At 45.8% G+C, this 21,052-nt stretch overlaps 1 protein-coding gene and 1 pseudogene across 2 annotated transcripts; both read right to left on the bottom strand.

Moving 5' to 3' along the window:
- Nucleotides 1-5,496: 5,496 nt before the first annotated feature.
- On the bottom strand, nt 5,497-6,632 carry LOC107145390 (annotated as a pseudogene). Its single transcript, XR_001503898.2, has one exon. The product of XR_001503898.2 is annotated as a mortality factor 4-like protein 1 (transcript).
- Nucleotides 6,633-8,733: 2,101 nt separating this feature from the next.
- Nucleotides 8,734-9,154, bottom strand: LOC107145597 (DNA-directed RNA polymerases I, II, and III subunit RPABC3-like). Its single transcript, XM_015489616.2, has 2 exons — nt 8,920-9,154; nt 8,734-8,861 (listed from the first exon to the last, which is right to left on the bottom strand). Exons 1-2 carry the CDS (start codon nt 9,152-9,154, stop codon nt 8,734-8,736), a joined length of 363 nt encoding a protein of 120 aa, XP_015345102.1.
- Nucleotides 9,155-21,052: the final 11,898 nt, after the last annotated feature.

The raw sequence follows: 21,052 nt of genomic DNA, 5'->3' as shown, positions 1-21,052 counted from the left end.
GAGGCTAAGGCAGGAGGGTCACAAGTTTGAGGCCAACCTGGACAATTTAATTAGACCCTTCCTTAATATAGAAAGGGCTGGGGGTGTACATGGTAGACACTTGCTTTACATGCACAAGGCCCTGAACTCAATCCCCAAAACCTCCCTCCAAAAGTCAAGTTCTGTTTTGTAATTCTTGGTGATACAAATTAAGGTTCTGGTTACACTGGGGGAGGGTGATTGCAAGGAGCAACAAGGGTAAATTTTGGAAACAGTTCTTTTTTTCTTTCTTTCTTTTTTTTTTTTTTGTCTTTTTTTTATGTAGCAGATATTTTATTAGTTTGTACTAATACATTTTCATATTACAAAGGCAATTGAGTGGAATTTTTTTTTTCATGTTTTGGTATGAGGATGGAATCCAGGGACCCTTAACCACTAAGCCACATCTCNTTTTTTTTTTTTTTTTTTTTTTTTTTTTGGTGATACTGGGGACTTAACAGTGGTAGTGCTCTACCACTGTGGTACATTCCCAGCCCTTTTCATTTTTTATTTTGAGACAGGGTCTTATTAAGTTTGCCCAGGCTAACCTTGAACTTGAGATCTTCTGTCTCTACCTCCCAAATTGCTGAAATGATATATATGTGCCACCATACCCAGCCTGTTTTTTTTTTTAATTATAACAAACTTTGATTATTGAAACATACTATTCATATAGGACAGGGAACAAATCATGAATGTGCAGCTCAATGAATTTCCACAAGGTAAGCACACTCATGCAATCAACACCCAGATCAAGAAACAAAGTAACTGAGCTGATAGCATCCACCTGTAATCCTAGCAACCTAGGAGACTGAGGCAGGAGGATTGCAAGTTTGAGGCTAGTCTGGGCAATTTAGTAACACCCTGTCTTCCCAGTCTCAAAAGAATAAAAAATAAAAAATAAACATGTCTAGAGGTTAAATGCAATGGTAAAGTGATTTCCTGGAATGTGTCAGGCCATAGGTCCAATCTTCAGCTCTGTACAAAAGCAAATAAAATAAAACAACAACAACAAAACAAAATTAAAAACAACAACAACAAAAAAAAAAACAAATAACCCCCCCCACAAAACAACAACAACAACAAAACAAAAAACAATGACAACAACAAAAAATCAGGTCTGGGGTTATAGTTTAGTGGCAGAAAAGGAGTTGAGCATGCCCTAGGCACTTGGGTTCCATTCCCAGAATAGCAAAATACCACAACAAAACCTTCTCTTGATGGCATTTTTCCCTCCAGTTATACTCTTCCCCTTCACAGTAAAAATCCTCAAAAAATGTTTTCTCTAGGGCTAGGGATGTAGTTCATTGATAGAGTACATGCATGCTAAAAGAGACCTAGACTCTATACCCACAATATTGTCTCTAATTTCTCTTATCCCATTTTATCTTTTTTTTTTTTTTAAACCAGGAATTGAACTCAGGGGCACTGAACCACCAAGCCACATCCCCAGCCATATTTTGTAATTTTATTTAGAAACAGGGTCTCACTGAGTTGCTTAGCCATTGCTGAGGCTGGCTTTGAACTCATAATCCTCCTGCCTCAGCTCCTGAGCTTCTGGGAGTACATCACATCCGGCTCCATTTTATTTTGAACCAACTCCAGTCAGACATCACCTTCCCTATTTCATAGGAAACACCTTTTGTCAAGTTCTTCTTCTTCTTTTTTAATATCTTTTTTAGTTGTAGATGGATACAATATCTTTATTTTGTTTATTTATTTTTATGTGGTGCTGAGGATTGAATCCAGGGCCTTGCATGTGCGAGGCAAGCACTCCTCCACTGAGCCACAACTCTAGCCCTTTTGTCAAGTTCTCTAGGGACTTCACTGTGGCCAATTTGCAGTCCTTGTTGTTATCTACCCAGCAGTAGATAACTAGATACACTTGACCACTCCTAGAGACATTTACCTGATATGGCTTTCAGGCTACCACTCTCCAGATTTTCCTTCCTCTGTCTGGTTGCTGCTGGTGGTGGTGGTCATGGGGGTTTGAGGGATCACAGGGAAGGAATTCTTTGGTCTGGCAATGGTAGGAACCAGGCATGGGGGAAGAGAACAGCCTCAGGCCTCATGGATAATCTGGGAGCCCCCTGGAGCAGCATGGCCTCTTGTTCCCAGAGCAGGCTAGAGCTTGGCTCATGGAGACTTGGAGAAATGTTTGTGGAGTGAATGAAGACCAAGCGTTTGAATGTTATCCTGAAGGCAGTGGATTTAGAAAGGGCCTCTGAGCCAGGGGCAGTGGCAAATGCCTGTAATCCCAGTGGCTTGGGAAGCTGAGGCAGGAACATCTGAAATTCAAAGCCAGGTTCAGCAATTTTGCAAGGCCCTAAGCAACTTGGCAAGTTGTGGCTCAGGCTGGGGTTGTGGCTTAGTGGTAGAGTGCTTGCCTAGCATGTGTGAGGTACTGGGTTCGATTCTCAACACCACATATAAACAAATAAATGAATAAGGATCCATCAAAAACTAATAAAAATTAAAAAAAAAAAAAGATCCTGTCTCAAAATAAAAAAATAAAAAGAGCTGGAGATGTGGCTTAGTGGTTAAGGGTCCCTGGATTCCATCCTCATACCAAAACATGAAAAAAAAAATTCCACTCAATTGCCTTTGTAATATGAAAATGTATTAGTACAAACTAATAAAATATCTGCTACATAAAAAAAAGACAAAAAAAAAAAAAAAAAAAAGAAAGAAAGAAAAAGAAAGGGCCTCTGAGCAGCCATCATTCCTTCTCCCTCTTCCCCATGGAAGATGGACTGACATGGTGTTGGGGTGGTGAGGCAGGTTTTTCCCTTCTGAGGAGGTTGAGGACATTTTGTCCTGCTCTTCCCCCAGAGGACCCAAGCAGACCACCAGAGGGCACTGTTTTCTCGGGAGAATATTTGGAAAAAAATATTCTGCGTTGACAGAAAAGGCAGCTGTCATTAGGACAAAGGCTGAAAGCTAAGCACTGTATGAGAAAAAAATGCACTCCAATTTCTGGGGATCTGTTTCCAGAAAATTTTGCAGGGTTCAAAATGTTCAGGGTCAGGAGCCCCACACCTATGTTGTTGGTTTCTGCTGGCCATTTATCTTCTATGGCAGCCTCTTGACAACTGTTAGTCTCAGCTGGAAATGGAGGAATGGTTGCTGGTCAGCCCTTCAGAGGCCTTCACAGGACAGAACAAAGCATGTGATATAAATGCTTTTCAGAAGTTTCAAATAAAGGCTTGGGGTTGTGGCTCAGTGATAGAGCGCTTGCATACCACGTTAGAGACCTTGGGTTCGATCCTCAGCGCCACATAAAAATAAATAAGTGAAATAAAGGTATTTAAAAAAAAAAAGGAAGAAGTTTCAAATAAAGTATGTTAGAGAAATGTGAGAGGTTGCTGACCCTCACAGTCCCCCAGTCTACCATATACAATTAACAATATGAAGGGTGTGACATCACATTCCTGTAACCTATTGCAAGTGGGTGTCCAGCACTGGAAACTTTGGGAAGTGATTCCCCAACAAGTAGAGGTAATGAAGTCTGACCCAGGTCAGAGGCCATGGGCAGTGAATGGAGGACACTGGGCATTAGGGAGGTTCTGGAATAGGGGGAGGACTTCATCTCAAAGGGCTTAGTTTTCTTGTAATTTCTTGGGGTCCTCCCCCTGGAAGTCAGAGGTGCTGGGTAGCAGCTGAGCCCTCCTTACAGCTTATACTTGGGTATCCTGCCCCACCCCCTCCAGCCCACAGATGTGCTCAGAGGAAGAAACACTGTGTTAGGGCCTGTAGTGTCATCACCCTGTCCCTGCCTTTCTCAATCCATGGGCCTCTGGTGTGTGACATTGTTCCTGAGGCTCCCTCTTGTTCTGGCTGAGGTAAAGCCTCTTGCTCCATCTGCCCACAGCTGGTTGGCAAATGCCTACATTTGGCAAGTGCTGTGCGGGTATGGTCTAGGAGGATGGCAGGGTGGGGGTTGGGACCCTGGTTTCCACCCCCTCACTCCCCAAATTCCTTTGTAACCCTAAGCAATGTCTGCCCCAAAGGGAACTGGGGGCAATGTCTGCCCCAGAGGGAACTGGGGCTGGGCCCATTCCAATCCAAGGTTCAGACTCCAAGGCACACCCCAGGCCTTCTGGGATGTTTGTATGGGTCTAGAAAGTGGATTTGGGGAAATCAAGATTAATTAGAGTGAAAGTTTCCTTTTCTGTATCACTACTTAGAGTCTTTTAAAAATTGTATATTGTGTGGGTGTGGGGTGGGGTGCTGGTGGTGGCACTAGCTTGTAATCCTATTTACTTTGAAAGGTTGAGGCATGGGATCACAAATTCAAGATCAGCCTGAGCAATTTAGCAAGACACTGTCTCAAAATGAAAAATAAAAACGGCTAGGGATATAGCCCAGTGGCAGAACACCCCTGGGTTCAATCCCTAGTACCTGAAACAAACAAGTTGTGAATTGTGAGGCTCCAAGGAACAGCATGGAGGTTTCCTATACTTCCTTGAGTGAAAAACCCTTTTCACAGACAATCTTTTTTTTTAATTTTTTTTTTTTTGTACTAGGTTCTGGCTAAATTGCTGAGGATCTCACTATCTTGCTGAGTCTGGCCTTGAACTTGAGATCCTTTTGTTTCAGCCTCCTGAGTTACAGTTGTGCACCACCACACTCAGCTTCACAGGTTTTTTTTTTTTTTTTTTTTTTTTTGATACCAGAGATTGAACTCTTGGGCACTCAGCCCCTGAGCCACATCCCAGCCCTATTTTGTAATTGATTTAGAGACAGAGTCTCACTGAGTTTCTTAGCACCTCGATTTTGCTGAGACTTGCTTTGGACTCACGATCCTCCTGTCTCAGCCTCTCAAGTCACTGGGAGTACAGACGTGCACCACCGTGCCGAGCTGCTTCACAGGGTCTTGTCTGACCATTATTCCATAGAACACTGAGAAGTACCCACTTATTCCAACATAGCCCATATTCACTTTATAGAGGAGGAAAGGGGACAGACAGTCTTGTTTCCAGCCTCAGTCTAGTTTGGTGGTGGTCTGAGTGCAGCCTGATCTCCCTTTCTTCTGTGCACTTAGAACCTCCACCAGGGGGCAGAGGGGATGTTGCAGGGCAACCTGGGGGATCTCAGACATTTGAGGAGAACTACATTGGGTTTAGATCTGAGTAGGGGCTAGTGTGACCACCTTCTTGGCCTGAGGCCCCTCTAGGGCAACCTTGGCCACTTTAAGTCTGGAGCCCAGCTTTCACCAGGAAGACAGTGTCCTCTTATGGGTCCTCTCAGCAGTTACTCTCAAGGGTCAGTCTGGGCAGAGACCTCAGTGAAGCTTTGCTTTACTATCTTCCAGTAAATCCATCTGACTGGTTGCTTTATAGTTATTTCAGTAAATAAATTTGATGAGCTTCTCTGTTTTGTTCTCCCCACCAAGGATTGAACCCAGGGTGCTCTACCACTGAACTATATACCCACCCTTTCTTTATTTCTTTATTCTTTTTTTTTTTGAAAGGAAAAAAGGAGCAGTAACAACTTTTATTTTCTCTGTTTAAATTCAAACAGAAAACAAACATCAATTTTGTTATACACTAACATCTTCAAAGTACATCATTTGTACAAGAGAAGGACTAAGAACAAAAATGTGTTTACCGAGATCCAGAACAAGTGAATGAAGTACACCTCCTCACACTGCTTTCTGATGGTATTCAGGAGGGGTGACTTCATAATCCCTGGCACTAAACAAAGTTGCAGAATTCTTTGCCAGGTACTTGAGGAAATCATGAAAATAATTCAATAATAAAGCAGGGCTCTTCTCATCCAGAGGTGTATAGGCCAACATCGCTCCAATTCGTACAAATAATCTCAGTAGATGTGGCGCTCCATACACCTGGGACATGGGTGCATCAGAATGATCTACAAGGATTTCAGCATCTCAAATTTGTAGAGCAGTTGAGTGCCCAGCATTACATTGAAGTATTCTTTTATTCCTGCCACAACTTCATTAACAGCATACTCCTTATTATCTGTGTTTCCTGGAGATTTCTTGTAATTTGCATAATCCTCAAGAATAGAATCCACATTCTTCTTCCCAGGAAGATAAAAGAGCTGTTTTTGTCTGGTAATTAAGTCCCAGTCATCAACAAGCCATGGTTTTAGCTCTTCAGGAATCTTTACTTTAACTTCAACTCTGTTCATAAATGTATCTTCATTTTCAACAGTAGGAGCTACCTGGGCCCTTTTCTTTCGAGTAGGCTGAGATGTCTCACTGGTACTGCCACCATCTCCATTTCCAGGTGTTTTCTGTTTGTTCTTTTTGGTTTTCACTTCAACATTTTTCTGTTGCAGACTAGATATCTTCTTTCCTGGAGCAGCCCCTCTCATCTTCCCCTCTGCATACTGCTCCTGATTGGCTTTTTGGAGTTCTCGCTGTTTCTGCAGATTGGTGTCCACATACTTGAGCACTCTGCTCTCTGGAACCCATTCATCCCAATTTTTATTCCAACCACTGTAATGTATAAAGTATTTCACTTGTTTGTCCTTTATGGCAACCTTAATACACTTTGCTTCATAAAGGAGAGGCCCATGAAAGCACAGCACTGGCTCACCCTCCTGGAATTTCAGCTTCGGGTCCTGCTTGGGCGCCACTTATAAGTGATTCTCTGCCTCCTCCTTCTCCCACCACCCCCGATTACCGGCCCCTACTCTCTACCCAACCCAGCTTCGCTTCAGAAGCACCATCAGGCACAGCCAGCTCTACATCTTGGGCCCGATTTATTTATTTCTTTATTCCAAGACAGAGTTTTGCTGATCTCAAACTTGAGATCCTCCTGCCTTAATCTGCCGAGTTGCTGGGATTATAGTGACTGAATTTATTCCACCATGCCTGGATTTATGAGCTTTTCTGATTATATCTGAGCCTCTTTCTGGCTTGGTTATCTGGGCTAGGAGCAGATAGATGCTCTGAGTTAGGACTGAGTGGCTGCTCTGAGCAGAGTACTGGGCTAGGTTCCATCAGGAGGTACTAGGTGTAATGGTGATTCAGATTAACCTGGAGTTGATAAGCTGAGGTCAGCGCATGTGCTTTCTTGACCTCTAGGCCCCTAGAGAATAGACAGCTATTTGAAGATTTACCTTCTTTACTCAGACCAGTTCCTAGAAGTAGTTCAGTTTCTGGGGCCTGAGGCTTCCAGGGTCCTGCCCCATCTCCAAACAGTAATAGGCATTTCCTTTTGGTGAATTAAGACCAAGAGGGATATTGGACCATGGTAGCCCCGCCCTGTGAATTGGACCATGGAAGCTCTTTACACATGCTGCAGGCAGCTCTTGGGTGCAGGTCTAGAGACATGGCAGCCAGCAGGCTGTTTGGCCCTCTGACTCTGGGGCTGCCTTGCTGGGATGCTTAGAGCAACCTGGCCTCAGCTGTGATGGAATTCTTTTCCTGGACCTTTTCAGCTTCAGTGAGATCCTTTATGAGTAAAGTCTATGATTGGGTGGGTGAGTTAGACTGCGTGGGGGTAGTAAGCAGAACCAGAGTGGGAAGGGGTATGAGGCAAGAAAATGGAGCCAGTCCAAGTGAGGAGAAAACCACAGGAGGGGTGGGTATCTTGGAGCCTCTGTCCTGCTAGCTCCTGGTTGTGCCAAGGACACCAGGCGGGAATCTGAGATGCTCAGGAATGTCTAGCACTTGTCCAATTTGCAGATTCTAAGGCTCTTGCTTCCTAATATCTTGGTAGGGGCTGACATTGCCTGGGGGAGACCCAAGCAGGCCCATGGATCCAAGGTTCTCCATCCGTCCTCACATGTTGGAGGGGAGGCCAGGAACAATATCTGAGGTGAGGCCTTTCTCCTAACTCTTATACCAGACAGGGACCTGAATTTGTACCAGACCTAAACTTATCCTCCTAGAGACAGTAAGTCCCAAAGAGGAACTGTTGCGATCTCTGGAGGCCTGTGGCTTGCAGGAGAACCTGGTAAGTGGAGACCTCATCAGAGAGTGACCTCTTCCAAGGGCTCATCCTAGAGCCTCCTTCCCAGGCCTGTGGTCTCTACTCTCTCCTCCCTCCCCTGCCCCTCGTGATGAGTCAGGCAGCTGGGCACCTCCCTCTTCTTACTCAGGGTCTCATCACAGGGTCAGGGTATCTGAAAGGTGAAGAGCCAGCCTGGGCCAGCAAGGTACCTTTTTAATTTTTTTTAAAGATGGACACAATATTTTTATTTATTTTATTTATTTTTATGTGTTGCTGAGGTTCAAATCCAGTGGCTCACATGTGCGAGGCAAGCGCTCTACCACTGAGCTACAACCCCAGCCCCTCATCAAGGGACCTTTAAGGCTGGAAGCTGACAGTGTTTGTCCTGGACACAAGAGGACTTTAATCAGACTGGGGAAATCACAGATAAGCCAGGACTAGGAAAAAGGAGTGTACATGGTGCTCCTCCCAACTGATGGTTTCCTGCTGGGTGGGGATAGGATGTTGGGAGGGAGGAAAGGAAGCATCGATTTTTTTTTTTTCCTGAAAAAGTAAAGTTTAATCAAAAAGTCATATACACAAAACAACTTCTGATTCGCTTCAAACTCTCCCACTGGGTTTTTCATGGACAAGTCAGTTTCCCATTGAGTTTGGACTAGCTACAGATGCACCAACAGTGGGCAGAAAGCTAGTTCCTCCTTATTAGGTAAACAGTAGGAACATCTACTCAGGTTTGAACAAGGTCCACAACCTGAGTGACCAAGCAGCAGGTGGCATCCCTTGAGCTTCAGAAGGCCAGTTTCTTCATCAGCAGATAAACTCTGGAATCCACTCCAAATCCTTGCAGGTTGTTGGCATCACCCTGCAGCCTCATGAGTGAAGCCCCATAGAATACGTAAGCAGAGAGGTGTGTTGCTGCTTCCATAGACGTTTCATCCCCTCAATCCTGCACACGTTCCCCTACATTACATACTCATACTGGTCAGCCCTGAAAGGCCTAGGGTACCATCTTCATACAAGGTATTAGCTATGACCAATTGGAACTTGTCAAGCAAGTCTACAGGGTAAATATGAATGTTTATATCTAAAATGAGGTCCATCTTGAAAGATTCACTCTCACAATGCAATAGAGATACTCCATAAAACTCTTTACCCTCTGGATCAATGTCTTTCACATCCAAAACATCCTCAGAAAGGATGCCAGCCATCGTGAGGGGGCCATGGTAGCAGCAGAAGCGCAGAGCAAGCAGCCATGTCTTGAGGGATTCGCGCACTCCCTCCTGCTGAGAGGAGACAGGGAAAAAGTGCAGGCTGAGGAGCGGCAACATCAGAGCCTAATGATGCATGCGCACTGACTTGCAGCAACAAGGAGGCATTAATTTTATCTGTTTCTTTTAATTTTTAATTTTTTTTTTCAGTACTGGGGATTGAACCTAGGGCCTCATGCATGTGAGGCAAGCACTCTACCGCAGAGCTCCTGTATCTCCAGTCCATTACCCAGTTTTTTTGTTTTTGTTTTTGTTCTTTTTTTGGGGGGGTTGTTTGTTTTGTTTTGTTTTTGTGCCAGGGATTGAACTCAAGGGCATTTAACAACTGAGTCACATCCCCAGCACTTTTTAATTTTTATTTTGAGATAGAGTCTTGCTAAGTTGCTTAGGTCTCACTAAATTGCTGAGTCTGGTTTTGAACTTGTGATCCTCCTGCTTCAGCCTCCTGAGTTGCTGGGATTGCAGACATGCACCACCATGCCTGGTTTTCCCTGTTTCTTGGCAGTCTTGCCTAGGAAGTTTTTTTTAGTTTTCGGCGGACACAACATCTTTGTATGTGGTGCTGAGGATCAAACCCGGGCCACACGCATGCCAGGCGAGTACGCTACCGCTTGAGCCACATCCTCAGCCCCGTGTATATGTATTTTTATGGGTTCACTCTGGCTGTGATTCTTTAGTGGTTTCAGCTGGAGAGACAGGTGAACACATCCCTGTATTGGCCCTGAGAAATACCGTTACTGTTCCTGAAGTTAGTGAAAGACTGTTTGGTGACTGTCTCTGCTGAGCATGAAGCCACCACCTTGGAGGTCCCCTATACTAGAAAGAGATTCCCCATGGAGGAGAGGAGTAGGTGCTCCCCCCTACCCAACCCCCCACCGCCGTTTTTTGCAGTACTAGTGATTGAACTCAGGGGCACTTCACCACTGAGCTATATTCCCAGCCCTTTTAATTTTTAAAAAATGTTGAAACAGGTTTTGTTAAATTGCTGAGGCTGACCTTGAATTTGCTGTTCTCCTGCCTCAGCCTCCCAAGTACCTGGGATATAGGCTTGTGCCACCATGCCCAGCTTGTGCAGCCTGCCCTCTCTAGCCTTATCTCAGTGAGTTTGAAAACAGCCCTCAGGGCTGCTCTGGGCACCAAAGACAGAAGCCAGAGTCCTTCAACAACTTCTTGAAAGCTTTCCTGGGGCCATGGAGACCTATACCCATGACTGCCCCTAGACATGTGGCCCCTGAACTCTAGCTACCTGCACCTGGGCGTGTACATGGGGTTCCTGTGCTATCACGGGGCTCAGTGCACTCCTGTGAAGGGGTCACCACTATTGCCATTTGGTGGAGGAGGAAACTTAGGCCAGAGAGGGGGTTGCCTAAGGTCACAGAGGGAGGTCTTAGCAAGTCTGGTCTCTTTCACCTGAGTCTGTGTTCTGGCTGCCCCTCTCTTCCTGGAATGAGCACTATTTCACTGTACCCCATCCTTCAATACCAGAATCCCCACCCCAGCCCTCTTCATCTTTAACCTCTGCCCATTTTCTCTTCCATAGCCCATTCAATCAAGAGATTGAAATTCAGCTTTAATGGATATAGTAGAAATCAAGGGGCTGGACTGAAATGGCCCGGGTCAGGAGTTGCGGACTTTTCCACACATGACTCCTGTCCACAGAATTGGGCAGAAGGTTGCAATGTCCTTGCCAGCTTTGTGTCCTGGGGCAGGATCTAGGGATGCTCAATGCCCAAGAAAGCTCAACACCCTCTTGGCCTTGGCCTACCCTCAAGGCTTCTGGGCTAGCCAGCTTGTTCCCTGCCTGCGGCAGGGTGCACTCTTTATGTCCAATTCATTGCTGCCCACAGAACCTGCTCTGACCTTCTGAACATCATGCCTTGGCTCACAGTGTCCCTACATGCTGTGATTTCATCCAGGCAATATACAATTCCTCCTTTAGATTGCCTGTGTCCTCCCTGGTTGCTAGGCAGTGCTGCTTTCTCGGGTCTCCCATAGCTCCAGGGCATGGCCCTCCAGGTTTAAGATAGACATTAAGTCTTTGTCCATATCTCTACTGAATCTGAGCTCCCTACCTCTGGACCACCTTTGTTGTGCCCACCAGAGTTTGTATGGCCCAGGGCCTCAGAATGGAAAGTGTGGAGACCTATTGGAAGCACACACAGGCCAGGTTGACTGTGGCTTTCTCTGAGAAGTTGGTCTGGGCCTAGATCACTTTTCATTGCATACCCTTTTCTATTATTTGGGGTTTTCACTAGCTTTCTTGTATATTCTTTTTCATAATAATAAAGGAAGAACCTCATGCTGGGCCTGGTGGTACACACCTGTAATCCCAGAAGCCTGAGGCAGGATGATCAAAGGTTCAAGTCCAGCCTCAGCAACTTAGTGAGACCCCAAGCGACTTAGGGGGAACTTGTCTCAAAATAAAAAATAAAAAGTACTGGGGGTGTGGCTCAGTGGTTAAGTGTCCCTGGTTCAATCCCCAGTACCAAAAAAGAAAAAAAGACAAAAAAGGAAAGAAAATTTTCATTATATAATGAATATGAATGTTTATTGTCTATATTTAAAGGACAATCCATTAGAAGAATTCACTCCCCAACTCAGCATTCAGCCTCTTTAACATACCTGAGAAGTGTTGCTACCAAAAAACATGCTTGTAAGATACATTTTTTTTTTAATTTTAATATTTTATTTTTAGTTATCAGCGGACACAATCTCGTGGTGCTGAGGATCGAACCCGGGCCGCACGCATGCCATGCGAGAGCGCTACCACTTGAGCCACATCCCCAGCCCCTGTAAGATACATTTAAAAATAAAGCACCATAGCCAGGTATGGTGATACACACCTTAATCCCAGTGACTTGGAGGCTGAGGCAGAAGGATTACAAGTTCAAGGCCAGCCTCAGCAATTTAGCGAGACCTTGAGCTATTAATGAGAGCCCGTCTCAAAATTTAAAAAATAAAGATGACTGGGAATGTAGCTTAGTGGTAGAACACTTGCCTAGCCTGGGTTTAACACCCAGCCCCACCAAAAATATATATGCGCACACACATATATATTGTCTTGAAAAAGTTGGAGACCACACCCACCCAGTTGATGGAAGTTATTTGACATGGGTACTGGGGTGAGTGTGTGGGAAGGGCTTACAAATTGTTAAAAGGACTTTTGTTATACTGGGATTGTTTGGATTTTTTCTTTCTTTCTTTCTTTTCTTCTTCTTTTTTTTTTTGTACTGGGGATTGAACCCGGGGGCACTTAATCACTGAGCAACACCCCCAGTCCTTTTTATTTTTTATTTTGAGACAAGTTCCCCCTAAATCGTCCTTAGGAGAGGGAAAAGTGTCAAGGGTATGGAGGAGGCTGGCAGCATAGAGATCTCCAGGCTGGCCAGGAGGCCTGGAGATTGCTCAGTCCTGTGCTTGTCTTACTATATTATCCTGAGCATATCAATCAACCTCTGTAAACCTTGGTTTCCTCTCTAAGCTGGTGTCTCTTTTTGCTCTGATACTTCTATTGTTCTAAGGCACTATTCTCCAACATCTCTGTGCATCAGAATCAACTGCAAGTTTCATTAAAAAAAATTTCTGAACAGGCATGGTGGCCCATGCCTGTAAACCCAGAGGCTCCAGAGGTTGAGGCAGAAGGATCACAAGTTTGAGGCAAATAAGAAATAAACAAAGTACTGGGGATGTAGCTCAGTAGCAAAGCACTCCTGGGTTCAATCTCCAGTACCAAAAAGAAAAAAAAAAACATCCCCCCTAGAGTTTCTGATTCAGTAAGTCTGGGGTGAGGCCTGAGAATTTTGTTTGTTTTTTGGGGGGAGGGTGTGGGTGGGGTGGGGTGTGTGGGTAGGTGGGTACTGAGGTGCTTAACCACTCGGCCACATCCCAGTCATTTTTATTTTTTTATTTTGAGACATGGTCTCACTAAGTTGTAGAGGCTGGCCTTGAACTTGCAATCCTCCTGCCTCAGCCTCCCCTCCCAAGTCTCTGGAATTATACAGGCATGCACCACCAGGCCTGGCTGAGAATTCCTTTTCTACTAGGTTCCCAGAAGGTGATGATGATGCTGGTTTGGGATCCATAGTTTGAGAACCAGTTTCTAAATCAACAACTCACTGAGTAACTATCAGATTACTTCTTTGGGGATCTTAGTTTTCTTGATTGTAAAAGTGTGTGTGTGTGTGTGTGTGTGTGTGTGTGTATCCCTGGGTAAGTGCATGTGTGAAATTTGTAATCACAGTTCCACTTCTTTTTTAGTACAATTCACTAGGCACTTAATTCAGGGAAGGCTGTCTGTATTGTCTAGCCCAAGAATTCTTGACTTTGACCTCATGCCAGAACAAACTGGACTGCAGGGTTGTGGCCTGGGATTACAAATTCTTCTCAAGTGATCACAATGGACTGATAAAGATGGGAGCCCTCTGCCCTGTGGAGGTCAAGGCTCAGGGTAGTGAACTGGATTTCCCAGGTCACTAAGTAGAACAGTGGCTCAGTTAGGAACCATGTTTTCTGAGGACTCCTCAGGGCTGGGAAGAGTCTAAAAGCCCCCAAAGAGCCTGTCCAGCAAGTGACAGTCTGGTCTTTCAACCCTCCCAGCTGAGTTCTGACTTCTGGGTACTGCCTCTCTGCCTTCTACTCCTTCTGCAGCATTGACTCACGCCTGCAGACTTCTGGGATTTGCAGGGAGTCACTATACTGAAGTCTTTCTCATTGGCCTTGAAGTAGCCTAGCCGTTCTGCACTTGCTGAGGGGGAGCAGAACAAGTTCAGACCATGACAACTTACTCAGGGGACCCCATGCGACATAGAACCAAGGAATACTGGGCTCCAGGTACAGATGAAGCTGAAGAAAAGAGCCAGACATTTGCAGCCTTGAAACGGGCTTGGAGAACTGGAATTTGAGGACCTTGCCTTATTGTCCTTGAAGGGACACTGGTTAGGCATGAGGTTTTTCCCTCTTGCACTGTCTCTTTAAAGGTGAAGGTCAATAACTGTGGTTGTGGAAATGTTTGATCCTGTCAAGCAAGGAGACAATAAGAATCTCTGTCTGCCACAGTACGATTTGTAAAGGGATCCAGAGATCATCCTATCTGAATCACATCAGGTAAGGAAGTTAGGGCCTGCTTCCCTGGGAAGACCTTTGCCACCAGCCACTAGCTAATTCCAAATTGAGGCTCAGAGAATGAGAACAAATTAGCTAATGTTACCCAGTCAAGAAAGACAAAGAAGACCTGGGTGTGGTAGTACACACCAATATTCACAGCCACTCGGAGGCTGAGGTAGGAGGATCTCAAGGCCAGTCTCAGCAACTTAGCAAGGCTACTTAGGAGGGCTACTCTTCTGCTGGTTGACCTTCTTCACCACAGTCCATGCCTGGGCAATCCCAGTCTGGTTGACAGGGTTGCAATGTACTTAGCCTCTTGACTTTCCTTTAAGCTCCTTGTGTTTTGCAGGAGTGGTGAGTAGGGAAGAGGAAACAGAATTTTAGCCAAAGGTCACCTGACTCTCATCCTAACCCAAACCCCTGAAACTCTGTGCCCAGGGTGGACAGCAGGTAATTCCCACTGCATATCCCCAGCTCAAAAATGGTACCAAAAAAGCCAGGTGCAATGGCTCATACCTGTAATTCCAACAGCTAGGAAGGCTGAGGCAGGAGGATGACAAGTTCAAAGCCAGCCTCAGCAGACATCGAGATGCCAAGCAAGTCAGTGAGACCCTGTCTCTAAATAAAATATAAAATAGGGCTGGGGATGTGATTCAGTGGTTGAGTGCCCCTGAGTTCATTCCCTGGTACCAAAAATAAATAAATAAATAAAAATGGGACCAAGAGCCAGTGTGGTGGCATAGGCCTACAATCCCAGCAGCACGGGAGGCTGAGGCAGGAGGATGGCAGGTCTGAAGCCCATTTTAGCTACTTAGAAAAACAACCTAGCAAAACCCTGTCTCAAAATAAAAAATAAAAAGGGATGGGATGTGGCTCAATGGTTAAGTTCCCCTGAGTCCAATCCCTGGTACCAAAAAAAAAAAAAAAGATACTAAGGACTGGGAATATAGCTCAGTGGTAGAGCACTTGCTTACTTGCTTAGCATATGTAAAGTCTCAGGTTCAATCCCCAGTACCAAAAAAAAAAAAAAAATATGGTACAGCGGGGCTTGACCTCCAGGGGACTTTGCTCCTCATGACTCTTGCTATAGGTACCTGGTATCTCCTCCAGGCCAAGGGGAAGGTCACTCCCTGGTCATCTTGGGGAAAGAGATCCTATACTGGGGGGCAGCAATGATCATGGGGTGGTGGGCAGTATAGGATAAGTTCTTATAAGCCATGACTTTGGGGTTCCCAGAAACTGTCCCCTTCACTGCAGCCAGGATGATACTCCTGTTACCAACCCCACCTGGGAAGAACCTACCATGCACCATCAACCACCCTGATGACCATAGGTGCTGGTGATGGAGCCTTCTCCAGCCAGCACCCACCTCTCATCACTCCTCCCACACATTAGTGGTTGCCTTGGAGGCATCAAGCAGGTGCTACAGAAACATTCATAGGATACCTGCATGTCACAGGGACAAAATGGGTCCTTCCCACCCAGGTGCCGGGTTTCTGTTCTCGTGACTAAAAGGCTCAGGGGTCACTCCAGTTAAACTGGGCTAACTGGGCTGCATGAAATAACCACACAAGAGACACAAATACCTTTTTCTTTGGGGTCGCTATGACGGCTCCTCTGACCTTAAGGGTCTGCAGAAAGAGAGAGGACACACACACACATACACACACACACACACACACACACACACACACACACACACACGCTGACCCCTTTTATTGAGGAGAAGCTATTCAAATGAGGCAAGGGGTCAGGTTTCAGGGGGCTGAGTCTATCTTCATGATGTCCGCTGTCAGCAGGTTGACCGACACCTGGGTAGGCCACACCCAAGGGCACAGTAAGAGAAGGAGACACACACAAGTTTCTTTTTTCTTTTTTTAATATTTATTTTTAAATTAAATTAACTTTTTTTTATTTAGAGAGAGAGAGAGAGAGAATTTTTTAATATTTATTTTTTAGTTTGTTTTCGGCAGACACAACATCTTTGTTTGTATGTGGTGATGAGGATCAAACCCGGGCCACACGCATGCCAGGCGAGCGCGCTACCGCTTGAGCCACATCCCCAGCCCGACACACACAAGTTTCCATGGAAGATTCTATCCTAAACAGGGCAAGGGATTATATTACAAAGGAACAGGTGAGCATAGCTTCACCCATGGGGCTGTAGCAAGATACACCCGTGCACAAGATATCGACCACATTTCTGTGACTGAGCGCCTCAGCACCCAGCTGGGGAATGTGACCCAGTCACGTGTAAGGTTGGTCTCCCACACCCAGGGTTGTCACGAGGGTCTTCTCTCTCCATTTTAAGCTTCACTTTTTTTTTTTTTGTACTGGGGATTGAACTCAGAGCCTTGTGCAGGCTACCAAATGCTCCACCACTAGCTGCATCCTCAGCCTTCACACCTAATTTTTAAATTTTAAGTTTAATTAATTTGAATAACCACATGTGCTACTGGCTATAATATTGGCCATTGCAGGCAATTGACTGCATTAAAGCAGAAGTGAGCAAGGTCTGATGAGCTGGGAATGGTGAGAAGAGTTTGTTAGGGCTGGGGTTGGGGAGGAGGTGGAGAGCCCAGTGGTGTGGGTCTAGAGGTCACTAGCAGAAGGTGAGCAGCAGGCAGCCTGGCACAGTCCCTGGCCACCTAGAGGCACAGAAGTTGGAGCTGCGCAGGGTTGGGAATGGGAACAGACTTAGGGAAAGGTCACTGTCAAGACGTCTGATGTCTTGTCTTCCTCATTGGTGGCAAATTTGGGGTTGGGAACTTAGACTATGTGAAGTGCCCTGGCCCTGGTGGATATTCCTGGATAGGACAGGGAATGACTGACTTGGTTTTTCCTAGGAGAAAACAAGCTGTGGTTTGATAGCTCCCCCAATCCCCACTAGTGAAAGACAGAGGGGTCCTGTGAGCCAGAGAGAGAATTTAGGAAATACCCAGGTTCCCCCTCATGGTTGGACAGAGCTCCCACCTCCCTGGACACTGTGTCCCAGGACCACCTTGTGAATCACTCCAAGAAACAAAGGCATTTTTTTCTCCAGAAATTACCCAATGCTACTTATACTCTAAAGCTTTCCCTTTGACAAATCCTTCCTGAACCTGGCTCTGGATCTGCCAGCAGCTGCCCTTGTCTATCTGAATCTTTCTGAGGGCAGAGCCCAGTGCCAGGTCCTGAGAGGGTGCCAAAGAGGAAAGGGTCCCTGGACACCTAGGAAGTCTGTGGGCTGAAGGGAGTACACAGTCTTGTCCTTGCGAGCTCCTGTCTGAGGGACAGACAAGTTTGTCACATTAGGGAAACTTTTGGCCTGAGGAGGAGGAATAGCCCCTCACTGAAAGCCTGAACAGAAGGGATAACTTGGAGAGTGCCAATCTGAGGGACAGCACAGGCCTCTGTGACTCTTGCCTGAGGAGACAGGTGGCCCCATCCTGGGGACTTGTCTGACAGATAAACATAGACTGAAAGTGGGGTTGGTGAGCTATCTCCAGTCTGATGTTGGGGTGGGGTTGCGGATGAATTGCTGAGAATGCTATTTGGAGGTGATGTTGGGCAAACTTCCTAGAGAAGTTGGCTCTGAAAATGTGTCCAGGGCTTGGGTCAGTGGGGGGAGTTGTTGGCAACATTGGGGCATAATTTTCAAGTTTTTTTTTTTTTTTTTTAAATATTTATTTATTTTTTTTTAGTTTTTGGCGGACACAACATCTTTGTATGTGGTGCTGAGGATCGAACCCAGACCGCACGCATGCCAGGCGAGCGTGCTACCGCTTGAGCCACATCCCCAGCCCAATTTTCAAGTTTTTCTGCAAACGTATGTGTCTGTTTGGGTCAGTTGGGCTAAGGCAGTGCAGAACAAAGAGATCTGACCCTGACCTCACTCACAAAAATGCCCTGGAGTCTAGGACTTTATAGTGAACATGGAATTTCTCACCCATGGTCACATTTGTCCCCACACAGGCATTGCAGATCACGTCATTCCCATCCTACAGACAAGGACATTCACAGGAAAACAAAGCAACTTGCTCCAAGTCAAGCAGCTGGTGAACTGATGGTGCTTGGGACCACCCCCCCTACCTCAGGTCTTCTGGCAAAGCTATCCTGCCAGTGAGAAGAAATAAAGCCTGAAAGGGGGTGTTGTGCAGACTGGGCAGAGCCTGTGGCTGTCACCCTCTGCTGGCCACAGAGTGTAAGTGCACTCTGCCCGTGGCCCAGGAACGGGAAGGGAACTTCTGTCTCTGAACATACATCTGACCCCAGTGCATTGCTGTTCAGCAGTGTTGGGGTTATTGTTTCCAATTTTGCTCAAGAAAACAGACTCAGGGAGGGGAGGTAACTTGATAGAAGTAAAGGTTGAGCTATCTGTGCATGGCCATCCCCTGTGTCATCCTCGCTTAGCTGCTTTGCAGAGTTGGAAGTCCATTGGGGTCTGTGGGAGAGGGAGGGCTGACTGCTCAGGCACTTTAAGCACACATGCTATGTGTCAGGTATTGTGTGCACACTCTTTGTCACTGCAGTCCACGCAGATCCTCAGGGGGACCTCAGTGGCCTCATTCTATGGCAGAGTGAGGGAGGTTAAATCGTATCTGTGAGCAACTGAGCAAGTTGGGATGTCTTACATCTAATTGCTTCCCTCCTCTTGCTGGAGGGATCACACAGGCATGTGACCTACATGTTTGCTTCTGTAGTGTGGCATAGGGAGTTCCTGTGGTGGTTGGACTTGTGAGCCATTACTATCTCTTGGCTCCAACTAGCAATAACACTTGAGATTCTGTAATAAAATATTGTACTTATGCTGGCCTTTAAAATTCCATCATCAAAGTCTCTTTTCTTTTTTTCTTGTTTGATCCTATAAAAATTCAAAAGCCTTTTGGAGCTCACCTTGTGTAAAACCTTCATTTGGAGGATTGCAACTTCCCTGAGTGTCATCAGCTCATGGCATAAGTCACCAATTTCACTCCCTCCTGGGGTCCATATTTACTTCTGAAGTATTAACCTAAGGGTTCACAATAACAACAACTAAAGCAGCAACTCATATATACCAACCACACACCGATGCTGCATTTGGCCCAGAAAATAATTCTATAAACAGATCCTCCCTGTAATGCTATCCCCATTTTTACAAGGAAAGAGACTAAGGTGCAGAGCAGTTATGCCTGTGTTCAGGACAAACCATACAGCTATTAACAGCAGGGTTGAGGCCTGAACAAAGGCAGCCTGGTGCAAGGGGCAGATTTCTATATTTTTTTGGTACCAGGAATTGCATGCGAGGCAAGTGCTCTACCACTGAGTTATATCTCCAATCCAGCTCCTTTTTGTTTCTTTTCTTTTTTAGTTGTAAATGGACACAATGCCTTTATTTTGTTTACCTATTTTTATGTGGTGCTGAGGATCAAACCCAGTGCCTCACATGTGCTAGGAAAACGCTCTGCCACTGAGTCACAACCTCAGCCCTCTTTTCTTTTTCTTGTCACCCACTGAGAGAGAGATTCTGGACTGGGAAGGGGTTCCAGCATCTGCTAATTCATGGAAGATCTTCCAGAGCCTTCAGTGGCCTTAGAGGCTTATTTCTCTGATTGTAATGTATAGGAGCTGGTGCCTCTTTGGTCTGCAGGATGGGATGAGCCTTTGGGAAGGGTTGATGTTGGGACATAGGGATATTTGTCCAGCTCTCAAAACTTGATGTGAAAAGTTTCACTTTTTCCCCCTTGATTCTGATCTCTCTTAGAACCTCCTGATTACCTTGTTAGAGTGTGAGACATATGAAAAGAAAAGCTGGTATGAACCTCTCTCCTTTCTAAGGCTCTGGTCAGCCTCCCTATCTTACATGATGGCATGATGGACTCCAACCAAATATACCCAGCCCTAGAGGAGACTCTCTCTTGAATCTGATAAGCCTGGGCCCCATGTTGTGGCCCTTAGGGGAGATGTGTGCCTTCAAGGCCAAACTTCTGGGTTTCTTTTTTTTTTTTTTTGTAGTGCTGGAATTTGAATTCAGAGCCTCATACATACTAGACAAGTGCTCTACCATTGAACGCCATTTCCATCCCCAGACTTCTAACTTGTATCATGGGACTGGTGTCAGTCATTTGGGCTTTGAAAGATTCTAGGAGAAAGGACAGCCTAAAAATGGCTGAGGTAGAATGTCCCCTATGGCTGGCTAGGAGGGACTCTGACAGTGCTGGATCCCATCTAGAGGAATGCAGGAGGAGGTAGGTCTCATTCTAGTCTAAGGACTAACATTCACACCCACTTCTGTCCCAGTTTGGCTTCTTGGGGACTCTGAAGCTGGTGACGAAGTAAAGGAACCAGCAGAGTCCGAAGGGGCCCGATGTCCCTTTTCTGGATGATCCTTTCCCCAGCTGTTATAAAGGGCTTGATGTGCAAGTTGTGCTTGACCAATAGGCCACCAGGGTAACACTGGACTGTGAAACCAGGTTGCACAGAAGCCCACTTCTCCTTCCTCCTCCCAGGCCAGTGTATCATCAGTGTGTCCTTTCAATGTGTCCTGTCCAAGCCCCTAAGGAACCCATATCATCAAAGGTCAAAAGTTACCCCAGGCCTCATGGCCACATGGCCAGTCCACAGAGGAACTGGAACCATAATTTGATTCATTCCCTCTCACAGCTGTGTTCTCCCCCCGGCCCAACCCAGCCACCTCAGCTTATAGTCTCAGCTACTGGACAAGGAATCATTTGAGGTCAAGTCAGGGGAGACTTTTTGGAGGCTGCAGGAGCAAAG

The sequence above is a fragment of the Marmota marmota genome, unplaced genomic scaffold (assembly GCF_001458135.2).
Source record: "Marmota marmota marmota unplaced genomic scaffold, marMar, whole genome shotgun sequence".
In the NCBI taxonomy this organism is placed as follows: Eukaryota; Metazoa; Chordata; class Mammalia; order Rodentia; family Sciuridae; genus Marmota; species Marmota marmota.
The sequence above is the reverse complement of the archived record's forward strand: the minus strand, read 5'-3'. Positions and strand labels throughout refer to the sequence as shown.